Source organism: Amblyraja radiata, chromosome 1 (genome assembly GCF_010909765.2).
Source record: "Amblyraja radiata isolate CabotCenter1 chromosome 1, sAmbRad1.1.pri, whole genome shotgun sequence".
Lineage (NCBI taxonomy): Eukaryota > Metazoa > Chordata > Chondrichthyes > Rajiformes > Rajidae > Amblyraja > Amblyraja radiata.
The window spans coordinates 102183810-102201410 of record NC_045956.1 but is presented as its reverse complement, the minus strand read 5'-3'; the positions used below and the strand labels follow the sequence as shown (position 1 = coordinate 102201410).

General features: G+C 44.8%; 1 protein-coding gene across 16 annotated transcripts in view; it reads right to left on the bottom strand.

Annotated features, from left to right (window-relative positions):
• limch1 (LIM and calponin homology domains 1) overlaps nucleotides 1-16976 on the bottom strand; it is a 359063-nt gene extending 342087 nt beyond the window's left edge. For 10 of the 16 annotated variants that reach the window (XM_033027785.1, XM_033027752.1, XM_033027802.1 and 7 more), the window contains exon 1: nucleotides 16573-16975. In XM_033027785.1, coding sequence (XP_032883676.1) covers nucleotides 16573-16677 — 105 coding nt within the window. In that variant the 5' untranslated portion in view covers nucleotides 16678-16975. Of the gene's footprint in view, nucleotides 1-16572 lie in introns of all 16 variants that reach the window. The other 6 variants (XM_033027735.1, XM_033027743.1, XM_033027771.1 and 3 more) reach the window with 3 other exon arrangements.
• Nucleotides 16977-17601: the final 625 nt, after the last annotated feature.

The window sequence follows — 17601 nt, the reverse complement described above, 5'->3', positions numbered from 1 at the left end:
TAAATCGTCCCTAGTTTGTAGGATAGAACTAGTGTGTGGACGGTTGCTGGTTGGCACGGACTCGGTGGGCCGAAGGGCCTGTTTCCACGCTGAATCTCTAAACTAAACTACCAGAACTACTTGCCACCAATATATTTCTGTCCAAATCAGATTGCAGAGGATATTTATCACTGCAAAAATGATTACTTTACATTCTAGTGAAAGGTTAACGTTTCTTCTCCAACCTACAAGTTTCTACCTCAGCTAGAATGAAAAATTTTAGCTTTAATCTAAAACAATAAAATTAAATTAAAAATGCTGATCAGATAGAACTTTTTCTTCCCTCCTTTTTTAACTCTCTCTGGACTACCCAGCCCAGCCCCTCTTCCACATTTATTTGGTCCCTTGCAATTTTTTGGTCCCTTGCAATAAATTGGTCCCTTACACTTGTCGCTTTACCTCCCCCTCTATAAATCTCTCTGCCTCCCTCTCTCCCACTGACATCTCCCTAGACACCAATCCCTTCTCTTCACTCGCCTCCGCTCATCTGCCCGGCCATCATCCAGCCTCTCCATATGAACGCTCGAAGCAGAAACACATTGTGAAAATCAGAAGCAGATGCTGCAAAGTTAAGGCCGCAGCAGAAGTGTCCACATCACATCCCTGGAGGTCCTTCTGACTGTAAAGCCGACAATCACCAAGTAAACAAATACTATTGTGATCGATCCATTTCCATCCCCACACCCCACCTCCCCCTCACCCCAACAGGATTGATGAGGCTGGCAGATGACCACAAGAGAAGAGGGCCCGGGGCTGAGAAATACTCGTAGTTCCATGAACTCCCTCCTTGCCTGAAATAACCTTACATTCATTTGAAGCTGGAGTAAAAGGAACTGCAACAGCATAGTTAGAAATTAAGGATGCTTCAGGGGAGAAAAGCTGCAAGGGATCAGGGACAGGAGGGGACAAAGGCTACATGGATTTGAGGCAATGCAGGTGGCGGACAATATACGAGTTTAAGGATGGCAGGGTCAGAGGGTTTGTGGATTTATGGACAGCATAGAGGGCAGAGGCTTGATAGTTTGAGACAGCGGGAAACAGTCAGGGAACCGAGAGGAAATAAAGGAGAGAAGGGATTAGGAGGAAGGGGGGGAAGAGGAGAGAGTGGGGAGGAGAGGAGAGCTTCAGAGTGGAGAAAGGGAGTGCTGGGAAAGAGAGTGGGGGAAAGAAAAAATGGATATTGTCTTGTATTAAAGACACAACTTCCATTTAAAAAAATTACATCTGACACTTCTCTTTAACCAAATGTAACATTTGCCACACCTATATTTTCCTTGATTAATGCATTATACCATCATTGGCAATCTACCTGGTATTGTTTTTATAACTTGTTCAATAGCAAATCTGCCTACTTTGCAAAAGTTACCCTGAATCTCTCAACAGTTCTGTAAAGTTTGTAGGCTTGTTTCCCGACACTCGGGCTGCAGCCCAATAAAACAAAATCATTAAACAAATCTCTTTAGTTTTGTATTACAAATATATCCACAGAGGGCATTTGTTCCAAATATTATGAATACAAATTAAATTTCTGTAAACTTCCATCATTGCATTCTATAAATTACAGAAATGCACATATACTTCATTTGCAATAGTCTCAGAAGATATATTGCTGATTTGATGTTTTTACTTTATTTAAAGAAAATACTGCCTTGCCCCCAGTGTCTGTGTGCATTATGTTGTCCAAATGCCTTGGTGCATTTTATTGTTCATTAAACTACCATGTCTAGCCCAAAAGGCAACTATAACACACTCCTTAGTCTCCTGCATAAAACTTTATAGATTTTGGAATGATATTTTTGAAATATTTACAAAATTATTCAAGACAAGAATGGAACCCAAGAAGAGTAAGGTGACATGCCTCAATGACTATCGACCAGTGGCACTAACGCCGGTGGTGATGAAGTGCTTTGAGAGGTTGATCATGGAGCAAATCAACTCCTACATCGACAAAAACCTGGACCCACTGCAGTTCGCGTACCGCCACAACAGATCAACGGTGGATGCGATCTCGCTGGCCCTCCACTCCGCACTGGACCACTTGGACAACAAAAACTCATATGTCAGGCTGTTATTCATTGATTACAGCTCGGCATTTAACACAATCATCCCCTCCAAACTGGTTACCAAACTCGCAGAACTGGGTCTCTGCGCATCCCTCTGCAACTGGATCCTCGACTTCCTCGTCCACAGACCACAGTCTGTTCGTATTGGTGGAAATGTGTCAGCCTCAATAACAATCAGCACGGGAGCACCTCAAGGCTGCGTGCTCAGCCCCCTGCTGTACTCACTCTATACCCATGACTGCGTAGCGAACCACAGTGCGAACTCCATCATCAAGTTCGCTGACGACACCACTATTGTGGGGCGTATCACTGATGGGGATGAGTCAGAGTACAGAAGAGAGATCGAGCAACTGTCCATATGGTGCCAGCGCAATAACCTGGCCCTCAACACCAGCAAAACCAAGGAACTGATTGTGGACTTTGGAAGGAGTAGGAGGGGGACCCACAGCCCCATTTATATCAACGGGTCGATGGTTGAAAGGGTCAAGAGCTTCAAATTCCTGGGCGTGCACATCTCTGAAGATCTTTCCTGGTCCGAGAACACTAATGCAATCATCAAAAAAGCACATCAGCGCCTCTACTTCCTGAGAAGATTACGGAGAGTCGGATTGTCAAGGAAGACTCTCTCTAACTTCTACAGGTGCACAGTCGAGAGCATGCTGACCGGTTGCATCGTGGCTTGGTTCGGCAATTTGAGCGCCCTGGAAAGGAAAAGACTACAAAAAGTAGTAAACACTGCCCAGTCCATCATCGGCTCTGACCTTCCTTCCATCGAGGGGATCTATCGCAGTCGCTGCCTCAAAAAGGCTGGCAGTATCATGAAAGACCCACACCATCCTGGCCACACACTCATCTCCCTGCTACCTTCAGGTAGAAGGTACAGGAGCCTGAAGACTGCAACAACCAGGTTCAGGAATAGTTACTTCCCCTCAGCCATCAGGCTATTAAACCTGGCTCGGACAAAACTCTGATTATTACCAACCACTTTCTGTTATTTGCACTATCAGTTTATTTATTCATGTGTGTATATATTTATATCATGGTATATGGACACATTTATCTGTTTTGTAGTAAATGCCTACTATTTTCTGTGTGCTTAAGCAAAGCAAGAATTTCATTGTCCTATACAGGGACACATGACAATAAACTAACTTGAACTTGAACTTGAACTTGAACCTAATACTGAAATGATTATATTTGGCGTAATGGAAGATGGGAATAAATTGAACACATCTCAAAATCTATTCCTTAACTATAGTTTAATAATAGCAAAAAAATTAATTCTTAAATTTTGGAAGGGTACATCAATACCAACGCTTAAAATGTGGATTGCAAGTATGTTGGACACCGCTCATCTTGAGGAAATGCGATTCCTCCTAATGGATAAATCAGACCAATTCATAACGAGTTGGTCTCCATTCGTCGTTTTTTTGGAATCATATGGTGCAACACAATTGTAAAAAATAACTGTTTCAGGACTGGACGAGGGTTGGTCAAGACTATAAATAATGATCTCCTCTTTTTTTCTTTTCTTCTCTCTATTCTCTCTCTCAACTTTCTTCATTTACTCGTTTTCTTTTTTCACACACTATATATTTCACATCTTTCTATCCTTTACTATCTAACTTCTTTTTCTTATTCTAATCTTTTTTCAGTGTAACAAAAAAAAAAAAAGAAGTTGTACATAAAATGTATTATGAAAATATATATTAGGCACTTTGGTGCCATATGACTGTACTTACTTCTAATAAAATAAAATATTTTAAAAAAAACTACCATGTTCAAGTGAACCCGACACTGCTTGGTTAAAATAGGTTTAGTAGTCGTTCAGGAGAAATAAAATCAGAAATTAACCAGGAATGAATATGGCAAAATCTTGGATTACAATATTCTGTTGTCTAATTGGCCCTTGTGGTGTGTTGGCACACAATAAAAAAAATTCCTTTCAGTCATTACTTTTACCAACAAGGAAATTAATGGGGAATGAAGGAAGGTGGCATTCTCGGCAACATTATCCATCACAAACAGTGGCGGAGGCACTGTGGGTGTGGCAAATGCAAAAAAATAATTGCAATGCGTTTTTTTTCTATCCAGGTGTGCTGCCAGCATGGAGCCGATTCAAATCCTTACATGAAAGGCAGCAGCTCCAACATTGCCCGACCCGATCAATACTACAAGAAAATATTGGCCTAGATTATAAGCATAATTCAGTGTTATGTGGCTGGATCTCAAAAGATTCTGGTACCATCAAACTCAGAATAACTCAAACAAAGGATACCAACCAGCAAGGAAGTTTCCTGTTTACATTCAGTTATTGTATTACCATTGAGTAGGATTAAATCCCGTGAAGGATGATTTATCTTCCATGAGGCAGACAATCACGTTCATAAGTTCACAAGACATACTAGCAGAATTAGGCCATTTGGCCCATCGAGTCAGCGCTGTCATTTAATCATGGCTGATCTACTTTTCCCCCTAAACCCCATTCCCCTACCTTTTCCTCCTGACCTATGACTCCCTCACTAATCAAGAAGCTATCAATCTCCTCTTCAAAAGTGTAAAATTATTGCCGTCTATGCAGGGCTCTCGCTTAACTTTTTTTCCCTGTTGTCAGCCGGGCAACCTAGGCAGCTTTTTAGGTTGCCAAATGGCAGTTTAGGTGGTCATTTAAGACGGCTTACATGACACGTGCGATAATGTGCTCGGACGAAGTGCGTAGTTACCAGTCAGAATTATGGTCAATGAAGCATTCACATATTATTTCTGCTTCAAATAAAGTCACAAACTAAACATATTCACCAATCAAGACATGATATATACCACAATGACATGCAGCAAAATTACAATACAGTATCTCATCTCCTTTTACACGTTGCAATGAATGCAATTTCTATTATTTCTTTCCACTTCCAAACAAAATTCTGGCTGGATTATTCTGCGTATGATCAACCTCAGTGAGACCAAGCGCAGGCTTGGCGATCGCTTCGCACAACACCTACACTCAGTTCGCAATAACCAACCTGATCTCCCAGTGGCTCAGCACTTCAACTCCCCCTCCCATTCCGAATCCGACCGTTCTGTCCTGGGGCTCCTCCATGGCCAGAGTGAGGCCCACCGCATATTGGAGGAACAGCATCTCATATTTTGCTTGGTAGTTTACACCCCAGCGGTATGAACATTGGCTTCTCCAATTTCAGGTAGTCCTTGCTTTCTCCCTCCTTCCCCTCCCATTCCCAGCTCTCCCACAGCCTACTGTCTCCGCCTCTTCCTTTCTTTTTCCCGACACCCTCCCCCCCCAACATCATCTGAAGAAGGGTCTTGACCCGAAACGTTGCCTATTCCTTCGCTCCATAGATGCTGCCTCACCTGCTGATTTTCTCCAGCTTTGTCCACCAACAGGATCCCACCACTGGCCACATCTTCCCATCTCTTCCCCTGTCGGCTTTCCGCAAAGACCGCTCCTTCCGTAACTCCCTGGTCATTTAGTCCCTTCCCACCCAAACCACCCCCTCACCTGGCACTTTCCTTTGGAACCGCAAGAAATGCTACACTTGTCGCTTTACCTCCCCCCTTGACTCCATTCAAGGACCCAAGCAGTCTTTCCAGGTGTGGCAGAGGTTCACGTGCACCTCCTCCAACCTCATCTATTGCATCCGCTGCTCTAGGTGTCAGCTGCTCTACATCGGTGAGACCAAGCATTGGCTTGGTGATCGCTTTGCCCAATACCTCCGCTCGGTTCGCAATAACCAATCTGATCTCCCGGTGGCTCAGCACTTCAACTCCCCCTCCCATTCTGAATCCGACTTTTCTGTCCTGGGCCTCCTCCATGGCCAGAGTGAGGCCCATCGTAAATTGGAGGAGCAGCACCTCATATTTTGCTTGGGCAGTTTACACCCCAGCGGTATGAAAATTGACTTCTCCAATTTCAGGTAGTCCCTGCTTTCTCCTCCGCTTCCCAGCTCTCCCTCAGCCCACTGTCTCCGCCTCTTCCTTTCTTCTTCCCACCCCCTGCACCCTCACATCAGTTTGAAGAAGGGTCTCGACCCAAAACATTGCCTATTTTCTTCGCTCCATAGATGCTGCCTCACCCGCTGAGTTTCTCCAGCATTTTTGTCTATCTTAACAAAAGTATGCTAACTTTGTGTATGCCTTCCTTCCAACCCTGGCTCATTAACCTTTTGAGAAACCTGCAACAGCAGTCCCAAGTCCCTTTGAATGATCAATAATGCTTTTATTGAAGCTACTGATGGTATTTGGAATTTTGACCCCAACTATTAAAGAACATGGATCATTTTCCACATTGCGGGCACAGAATCTCAAACAGCAGTTCCACAAGATCACACCATCCCCACTTTTTAAGAAAGGAGGGAGAGAGAAATTGGGAAATCAAAGGCTGGTTAGCCTTACATCCGTAGTGGGGAAGATGCTCAAGTCGATTGTTAAAGATGTTATAGCAGCGCATTTGGAAAGCAGTGACAGGACCGGTCAAAGTCAGCATGGATTTATGAAGGGGAAATTATGCATGACTAATCTTCCCACACAAGAGATTAGTGTGCAAAATTAGAGCACATGGTATTGGGGGTAGGGTATTGACATGGATAGAGAACTGGTTGGCAAACAGGAAGGAAAGAGTTGGAATTAACGGGCCCTTTTCAGAATGGCAGGCAGTGACTAGTGGGGTGCTGGGAACCCAGTTATTTACAATATATATTAACGATTTAAACGTGGGAATTAAATGTGACATCTCCATGTTTGCGGATGACAAAAAGCTGGGTGGCAGCGTGACTGCAATGAGGTTGCTATGAGGCTGCAAGGTGACTTGGATAGGTTGGGCGAGAGGGCAGATGCATGGCAGATGCAGTAAAATGTGGATAAATGTGAGGTTATCCACTTTGGTGGCAAGAACAGGAAGACAGATTATTATCTAAATGGTGTCAGATTAGGAAAAGGGGAGATGCAACGAGACCTGGTTGTATTCTGGTGTCAACGATGTTTAAGGGCAGAGTGGGATCAGGTCCTCAAGTCTCACTTTGGACACGTTCATGAACCCAGTCATGAGTGATCAAAACTTTGTATATCAAGTATCAGCAAATTTTGTGCACTGCAGCATATGGTCAAAGAAGACAGGGGATTCAGTCAGAGAAGTGAATTCCAACTGATGTTGGGTGTGGGGTGGAGGATGGTGGTTAGAAGTCTGAGAATCCAGTGGCCTCCATCCAACCGGATGCTACATAACTGCACCTCTGCACCCCCCCAGCACCCTGCTCCATTCCACCCACTGCTGCCTTTGGCAATGGATTGTTGCCACAAAAAAAAGTGATGCCCACAGTCATACCCCAGAGATATTAGACTGGATATTTATAGGTTGGCACTGCTCCAATCAACGGGGTTGGCAGTTACCCTCGGCTAACAGCAAAAAACTCAGAAGGTAGCTTTTGATATATAACTGGGTAATCGTCAGTTACTTCCAATATATAAGCAGGGGAATTATTGGTTACTTTTGATATTTAACCAGGTAATCATCAATTACTTCCTGTATACAACCAGACAGTCAGTTAATTTTCAGTATTCTCTCTTTCTCCAATCTCGATACCTCTTCCACACCATAAAGAGATGTTCTTTAGCCTAAACTCAAAGGTCATTTGATCATTGTTAGACGAGACAGTGACCAGCAACAAGGTATTTTATTTTGATGAGAACCACTTCTTCTTTCGTGTCCATCTTCCATGTTTCAAATGTTCACATCGCTGTCATTGTCCGTCCTGAAAAGGACGCAAGCTTCCGGCGACAATCAGTGGGAGCCATCACTTGTTGTAATAGATGATGGTGGTAGCAGAGTTAGCTCAGGATACTTCCAGTTTACAGCCCCGTGACATGGACACTTCTGCCAAGGGGTCAATGAGAACCAAGCCATGCTCTTTTCCTTTTGTCTTAATGTAGCAATCACACGCATGCACTTCCAGCAAAAATAGCTAATTAGCTAATGGTATCACCCTAACCATCGCTCTAATCTAGCAACACTTGCGCTCCTTTCTCTGCCTACATTCAATAAACATAGCATAGTTATAAAATGATCTAGTCTCCCACCCTGATATATGTTCACCACAGCCTTAACCGGCAGAATCAATGAGATTTTTAAAGAAACATTAATATACAGCCAATATGATGAAATACTGGGAAATAGATAATGATTGGTAAAGAATCCTGGAAGCATTTTCCTTGGCCACTAGCGTTCATGATGTTATATTGTTCAACTATTAGTGGCTGTGCAATAAGCTGCTACTTAGTCTATGCTTTGGAATTCACTCTTTCAACCTTTCTCTTTATACTTCCTTTTCTGACAGTTTACAGCCTTGACCAAGCATTTGATCATTTGCCCCAATATCTCACATCAAATTTTGCTTAATCACAATCCTGTGCCAAACCCCGTGAATGTTATTATACCGAAGGGACTCTATAAACACCAACCATTGAGGCTTTATTTCCTCTTTTGGAAAATTTCCAGCAGCAATGTTCAAAATTCACTAGACCTGCCAATCTATGAGATTTGTGCAGCAGCAGCAGCAGCAGCAGCAGCAATGTTGATAAATTCATCACATCTCAACTTTCATTTGACCAATTTGGTCACGCTTCAACAACTCTACGTTTACTGTGGTATCCATGAAGTTGTGTGAAGGGCGAATCACATTGAGCAGTATGGAAACTGCACGGAAGATTTTCACATTGGGAGGTGTAACGGCTTATTGAACAATCAGTTCCCATGGTGGATCAAACTAGCATGCAAGTCTAGATTTTGATTTGGAAAATAGAAGAATGAATGCTAATTATAAACAAATATAATCAGTCTGCAGTTTAACTAAAAAAAAAATTGGCTTAGTTATGAAACTGTGCTTGCAATAGACTTTGGTCATTTCCATATTTTGGCTTCTGACTGCACCAGATGTCAGGAAATTCCAGAATTAGCTAATATTCCCAAGATTTTGTTGTCATTTTTTTTACCAAGGATTCAATAAAATAATGACCACATGTAAAAAGTAGATTAACAGTTTTATTTAAAATAAACACACAATGCTGAAGTAACTCAGTGGGTCCGGCAGGATCTCTGGAGAAAATGGAAGGGTGATTTTTCAGGACTGGACCATTCTTCATACTGAAGACATCAGTCACAAGAAGGGTCCTGACCCGAAACTTCACCTATCCATTTTCTCCAGAGAAGCTGCCTGACCCACTGAGTTACTCCAGCATTGTTTGTCTATCTTTGGTATAAACCAGCATCTGCAGGTCCTTTTTATTACATCATAATATTTTTATTTACTTTGAAAATTGGAACCAAACTTCTTGTAGTTATTACTGATGCCAAGAAGCAGAGGATATATATTCTTGCAGCATTTCTGGGAGTAGCCAGTTAGGCCGATTCAAGCCTGATCACTACTTGGATAGAAGACTGCTTGAGAATAGCAGGTGCAGTAAGCGCAGTAAACTGCTTGGAAATCCAATGGTCAACAGACTCTGTTCATATCCCTACAAGATTATCAATCTTGTGTGCTGATACAATCTGTAATTCTTCATAAATTATTGGTATTGTTGCACATGATCTATTTGTGACCAACAGAGGTTCCCACGTACTAGATTTTTTTTTTAATTGCTCGGTAAATCTTCTAAGAATCGGCTGGCACTCAGGGGTACAATAATTCCACCATTTCAGTGACATGATCAATTACCAAAAAATCTAATGTCACAATGTAAGTGAACCATACAGTAATAGAATCATACAGCACGGAAACAGGCCCTTTCAGCCACATCCACCACATCCACCTTCTTCAGTTGAGCACCCTATTTTGAGGACCAACCTTATTTTTTTTGATTTGGCATAAAAATCAATTTTATTAGATTGATGCTTATCAAACTACGGTCATTCTTTGCAAAGGGTTCCTGCAGAGTCATAGACTGCTACAACAATACATAGGTCAATCAAACCACCAAGTATACCATAAAGAACCAATTTTAATCAATTCTGCTCCAACCCATTTTATTCCCCCATATTCCCATTAATTCCCCCCCCCCCACCTCATTAATTCCCTCTTGAAGCCAAAATAGGTTAGTGCAGATTAAAAAGGAAACCTGCAGATGTCAGCAGAATTAAAACCAGAGATTGATATTATTGCTCAGGGCAATTGTAATCAGCAACAATAATGGAGTTGTCACTTCCTCCTATAGGCTCACAATGATTGTTAACAATGTAAACAGACAGAATGATTTTTGTGGTGAATGTAGACATTTTGAAAGGAATTGGGTATAATAGTAGGTTTTATGAGAATCTTGTAACCCTCCCTTCAGCAGAAGTTGGTTGACGGAAGTTCAAGAACCAAATCCCAACTTGCTGAGGGAGCAGAAAACATTACAAAGATTAAAATGCCATTACACAGAGTCAGAGAAAAGTCTGTAAGATTCATTCCTGAGGCATTGGGACTAAACATTGATAAAGGATTGCTATGAGATATTGGACCTAAATTTATCAGCATCTGAAAATAAACACAAACCTCGTGGGGTGTCAGAAATAGAGAGGCCCAAGGCCTCTTTAAAAATTCCACTCATACTTAATGATAATGAAGTGAGATAAAAGCAACACACACTCACTTTAAACAGTACATTTGTTTGGGTCTTTCCGATTTGTCATCTATACATTAATCCAAGCAGAGAAGGGATGATAAGGTGTGACAGTGTTGGTGAGACCAGAGAGGGCCAGCAGCAACTCTGATGTGACCAACTATGCGAGAAACCACACCCGTCAATATCAGAGCATTTCCTTTAAGGGACTGCAGGAGGATGCTTGAAGAGCTGCTTACAATCTGGGAATACTGAGCAGAGGTTGGCCAAGACAGACTTTACAGAGGCTGCAATGCCTGGGCACAATAACACTGACTTGTTCAATTGGGCATTATTGTGCCCATTTTAAGCAGACCGAACAAGCACACTTGGGTTAAACTGGGGCCTGATTATTTAAATATCATCCATTAATAGTTTGTCTTTTATCATTATGTGAAGATAAAGTACACCAACTAATCAAACCAAAACTACTTCTGTATATTCACTCAATGAGAAATAAAACAGTTTAACAATTTATATTAATACGTACATTAATCTATATTCAGATCGTGAGGGCCACAATTACAGATTATAGGTACACAAAAATGCTGGAGAAACTCAGCGGGTGCAGCAGCATCTATGGAGCGAAGGAAATAGGCAACGTTTTAGGCCGAAACCCTTCAAGGTTTTTTCACGATCTTCAAGATGGAAGTGGACGGTGGATAAGCATGGTGCCGTTGAGCGGGCTGGGGCATTACCTCCCGCACCCTCGGACGTGCTTTCGATGTTCCAAGGTCAGCTGCAGAAGGTTCCCCGATACGGAGGCTGAGCAGTGACCCTGTGAGGTGAGGGACACGTGTTCACGGGTGACATGTCTGGGTCGATGTGTTGGTGGAGATGGGGGGGCTCAGTTGAATCAGACACCGCTCCAAGAGGTCAAGCCTGCAGATCGGACGTGGCGGATGAGGGCATCGACAACATTGCCTGTCCAGATGGACCCCTACAACCCTGGACCGCTGCCAAGATAACGGGCCTTCATGGCCAAGTTAAGACACTAACATTTTTAACAACTCTGAACTTGAAGGGTACAAGATGGTGCTGGAAACATGGTGACTCTTGTGCACTGCTTCAGTGTCATCTACTATTCTTACACTCTTGTAGTTATATGATTACTATGCGTAGTAATGAAAGAGGAATTTCACTGTAGCTAGGTACATGTGAGAATAAAGTACCATTGAACCATTGAATTGCTTCGCCTGTCTGCATCAGAACTTGTCAAGTTGGAGGGAACGTGCAAACTGGAGAAACAGCAGCTCATACTGCTTGTGTAGCAACCCAAATAGTATGAACAACAAATTATCCAATTTTAGGTAACTTACACCGACAACCCCTCCTTCCCCCACCTGCCCTCCCTCCCTCTAACCACCTCCCCCCACCCCCACTCTCTCCCCTGTGCCCCACCTGCTTCAAACCTACTCCTCTCCCCCTCCTTCCCTTCCAATAGCTTCACAATTCACAACCAATCCTTTTGTCTCTACCTCTGTCTCAGCCCTTTGTCCAACCATCTGCTTATCAAACCACCCTCCCCCACCTGTATCCATCTATTACCTGCCAGGCTTTGGCCTGCCCCTTCTCTGTTTCAGCTTTCTTTCCCCCACCTACAATCAGTCTGAAGAAGGGGCCTGACCCAAAACATTACCTATCCATGTTCTCCAGAAATGCTGCCTGACCAGCTGAGGTATTCCAGCACATGGTGTGGTGAACCTTCCCTAAAGCCTCTCAATTGAAATAATGTCCTTCTTACTTGTGTAACCCAAAGTGCACACAGTATGTTTGCTGTGGCCCGATCAACGTTTATAAAGTTGTACCATAATCTCTTATAACATTCTTTGACTCAGCTAATGAAGCCAAGTATCTTGAATATCTTCATAAGCACTTTATATACTTGTGTTGCTCCCTTCAGAAATGTGTACTCTCAGGTCTTTTTGTCGCTCCATGTTCCCTGGAGTCCCACCATTCATTATGTGTGCCAAAACCAGGGGCGGAAATGGCGGGGCGGGGATATACGTGTGTGTCCCCCCCCCCCCCCCCCCGTTTTGAGAGGTGGGGGACGATCCCCCCCATTTTCTGTAATCCGGATTTTAAAACTCGGTGAAATCTCCGCTTTCCGCGAGGCAGTTGGGGTGGGACTGATGACCGAGGGCGCCGATTGGACGAGAGAGATGTCGGTCAGCAACCAATAGGGGTGGGATATGATGATTCAGTGCAATGATTGGAGGAGGGAGGTGTCGTCCAGAGGCGGAAGTAGGGGGGTGGGACTGAGGATAGAGCGCAGTGATTGGAGGAGGGAGACGTCCTGGTGGAGCAAAGATCAAAGAGCAGAGCTTGAATTGCATGCCCAGGTCATAGGGTCACAAGCGAAAAACACTCTCGGCAGCCCTGGACACAGACCTGCGCCTCATCCGCAGCCAGGATCGGTCCCGGGTCTCCGGCACCGCAATCACTGTCGAACCGCCACTAGACCATTCCCGTCCCGACCCGAGTGCCTCCCACACGCCCGGGGTGGCCAGAGACATCGGGAGTGGTGCCCCCAGGCCCACAGCCAGCGCAGAGAAGCAGCGCTAAATCCAGCTCAGCTCTGCCTGTCCCGCCAGGTTAACCTACAGCCCTGCCTGGACTTACAGGAATGACGGCCCAGGCTTACAGCCAGTGCGGAGAAACAGCACTAGCTCCACGGCTCCGGACTGGTGTCCCGTCAGTCAAGGCAGGGCTGTTGGTTAACCCGAGGAGACAGGCAGAGTTGAGTTGGATTTAGCACTGGATTGAGCTGAAATTACCGTCCACAGGGCCCACGGCTGAAGCCTCCGAAGCCTTGCATGTGTGTGTGAGTGAGCGCATGCGCGCGGGGCCACCAAGAAATTGTGCTCCCCCGCCCCCGGTCCCCCCCCCCCATGTTTTGATAGCGATAGCGATTTCGGTGCCTGGCCAAAACCTTATTAATCCTCCCAAAATTTCACCTTACATTTAACAGGATTAAATTCTGCCTGCATTCAGTTTTCTGTACCTGATATTGGCATCCTTTCCTAACCCAACTCATGATATAGTTCAATAGCAGTTCAATAGCACTTGTTATCACATATGCCGAGATACAATGAAATTCTTTGTTTTGCATACAATCCAGTAATGTAGCATTGTCATGTAACAACAATGGTAGCGTAAAGATAGTTGATTTCCTGAGGCAATATACAAGGAGTCATCACGTCTCCACCACCATCGTGTACCTTTCAAACATCAAGTTCTTAAAAATATCAAATAGATATGGATTGGATGATCTTCCTTATACTCCATCTCTGGTGGAACTCTATGTACCAGTTCAAAAAGCTTTCCTTTCGCACAGATGCTATCTTGGCCTTAAAGGATTGTTATCCTGGTAGTGGCACTGGGTCAGAGATGCAGGGGGTTGCTTGACCTGGCTCTGCTGTTGATGTCCTCCACAACTCTTTGTTGCTGCAGGCACAACCAATCTGCATGCTTGTCCAACCTCTGTGGGACCTTCAGCCATGCCAGATCCACGCGACCTCCTGGCTGGTGTGGGACTTCCAGCAATCTACTCCACCGACACCTCCAGCCACGAACCCACCAGCCTTTTGCTTCCTGCAGCCCTCCTCAACTCCCTCAGAGCACTTCCGAGGGTGCGGGAGATGAGCTTATAGCCGATTCTCTCCTCCATCCACCCTCACCGCCATCGGCAAAATCTCTTGGCATCCAATTTTGCTTGGCATTGCTGTCCTTTTCACTCTTCCGAGAACACATTGGCTTGAACTCTCATTATTTCACTTTTCAATGCATCCAACTTCTTGGATGTAGATTTCGTTGCACGTAATTGCTCCCAGCCTACTTTTGTCTGGTTATGTCCTATGATATTGACATCAGCCTAGTCCCAAATCAGTTTTCCCAGTTGTCCCAAACCCAATTTCCAACCATCCTTATCCCTTTCCATAAACACATTGAAGCTTGCAGAGTTATGGTCACTAGCGCCAAAATGGTCTCCTATTGACACTCAAACCACTTGGTCAGAGAGTCATAGAGTGATACAGCGTGGAAACAGGCCCTCCAGCCCAACTTGCCCACACCGGCCAACATGTCCCAGCTACACTAGTCCCACCTGCCTGTGCTTGGTCCATTTCCTTCCAAACATTCTATCTATGTGCCTGTCTAACTGTTTCTAAACGTTGGGATAGTCCCAGCCTCAACTACCTCCTCTGGCAGCTTGTTCCATACACCCACCACCCTTTGTGTGAAAATGTTGCCCCTCAGATTCCTATTAAATCTTTTCCCCATCACCTTGAACCAATGTTTTCTGGTCCTCGATTCCCCTACTCTGGGCAAGAGACTCTGTGCATCTACCCGATCTACGGGTATTCCTATCATGATTTTGTACACCCCTATAAGATCAAGACTTGCCTGGCTAATGTCCTAAAACTGGGTACAGTTGGACTGGATGATCTTTCATGCACTCCACCACTTCAAAAAAGCTTTCCTATCTGAAAACTTCACATCATTTAAGCCTTTCACACTGATGCTATCTCAGATAGTACTGGGGAAATTAAAACCACAAACAGTAACCCTATTAATTGATTGAAAGATTCTGCATGGAAACAGTCCCTTTGGCCCACCAAGTACATGCTGGCCATCGACCTCTAGTTCTATGCTATCCTGTTTTTGTATCCACACCATGCACACGAGGGTCAATTTACAGAGGCCAGAGGAGGAAATAAAACTGGGCACCATGAGGAAACCCAGTCACAGTGAGAACGAGCAAACTCCACACAAAGAGCACCTGAGGTCAGGATTGAACCCAGGTCTCGGACGCTGTGAGGCAGCTGCTCCACCAGCGGTGTCGTTTGCTGTCAAGATATATTTACACCTCTCCAGAATTTGCGTACATCTGCTCTGATCAGATCTGATGCCAAATATACATGTACCATTTTGTATTTTTGGCTTCAGTTTCAAGATGGCCTGAGTGTGATATTGGCCTTTATCACTGCAAAATACAGACACTTGCCTGACAAGGCCTGGCCTGCAATTAGTTTTCACTGGAGATAGAGGGGCGTGTCATGGAAAGTTCTCCAGCTTTTCATTGGCAAACTCAAACCACGGGCTCTGGGGCGCGTTGTCGAACACTACTCCGCCGAGCTCCTTCCTAAAGCTCGTCTCCCCTTGGGTGAACTAGCAACGGGATGGTTAACGTGCCGCGCCATCCCCGGGTGCTGCAGACATGCTCTGCGGCAAACCCACTGTACCTGGCTCCAAGCCTCGGGTACTGAATGAACACAGCAGCGTGAGCGGCTCTCGCCTGCTAGCAGCGCAATCTTAAAAGCGTTTCAGCATCGTTCCATCTAGCGAGCTGGACGGGCGATACAGTAACGCTGGCTGTAACACCGGCCCACTGAATATAAACTCCTTCCTCCTGCATTAATCTAACATCATGGGAAGCGAGTTGTAGCCCGCTGCAGCCGCTGGAAGCACAGCACCCAATATATCATCTCATGGATGCAAACTCCCCACACTCGGTCAAACTTCCTCCAGCCGTGAGTGAGCGAGCAGGGTAACACTAGTAACACGCTCCATTGCAGCAAGTGCCTGCACCCTTCTCCTCACTCAAGGTTACCGACAGCTCTATTTCAATTGCAGTCTTTTATAAAACTCGCCACAAAACCACTCGCGTGGGATTGCGGTAGCGTTTGCTAAACCATTTTCAGATGATGCTTATATGTTTTTTTTCCTTACATGTCGAACCCACGCGCGATATGAGAAACAGGCTGTGACCCACATAAGCAGCGCCTGTTAATGTCGACTTGAAATGCAAACGCCGTCAACTTACTTCTATCCAGTGTTGAGCCTCGATGAAGGCGGGCCCGGGGCCGGAGCCGGAGTCCTGGTGCGGAGTTTCTCCCCACTCGCCGTCTCTCACGTTAGGGCTGGCCATCAGCAAGCCTGCAGCCCTCAGGCACTCCCGACTGAATTAGGATGACACACACAGGTCCCAGTAACCGGTCGCTCTCAACTGCTTGCTCCAGGCTAGATTTCAAAGTGGGATGGGAGCGTGGGCTGCCACGGTCCTAATGTCAGTCCCCCTCCCTCCACGGCTAGTGCCGTGCAGTACTGAGCAAGTCTGGAGATAAGACTGACCGCTCGGCGCTGGAACAGGGAAACGACGCTAAAAATACACACAGCAAATCCACCCTGGTGCAGCCAATGGAAATCCAGAGCCGGCGTCTCCGCTGACACCTCTTCCAGCGGCTTGGTCCGTGCAGCCAGACAACACGGACAGACGCTGCCGCTTGTATCATAGCACTACAGTGCCACGGAACGGGACAGCAGGAAAGTTCAGAGGTTTAAGGGGCTGTCGAATGCTGTGTTCATTGCTTCACTTATTTTTAACTTGGGTGGGAGTCAGAAATGAAGTGCCGGAAAAGATGGTGTCAAAGACAGACCAAGTGAATTAAAGTTAATGTCACTTAGCGAGTTGTTCAGTTTTGACGGTCATCATTTTGTTGCTTTGATGGACCTTTCTATTGCTTTATTAAAACTGTTGGTTTCAGCACCTCATGCAGTCAATTTCAACTGGTCTGCAGGCAGCACAGGGTTCCATAAGCACTTGCACCTCGCTTTCAGACATCACGACAGATAAACCCATGTCGATTCTGAAACGTTTTCTGCTGATAAATGTGCTTTTAGCACAGACATTACAAGAACTAACATTGACGAATATGTTATTATTTTCCAGTGTAATACTAAAAACATAAATTAAAAAAATTATGCCATATGGCATTATAAGACCGTTTAGTGTGTCAAATAAAACAGGTACAAGAATATCTTCCTACGACTGGTTTCTGCAGCCGGAGAACTA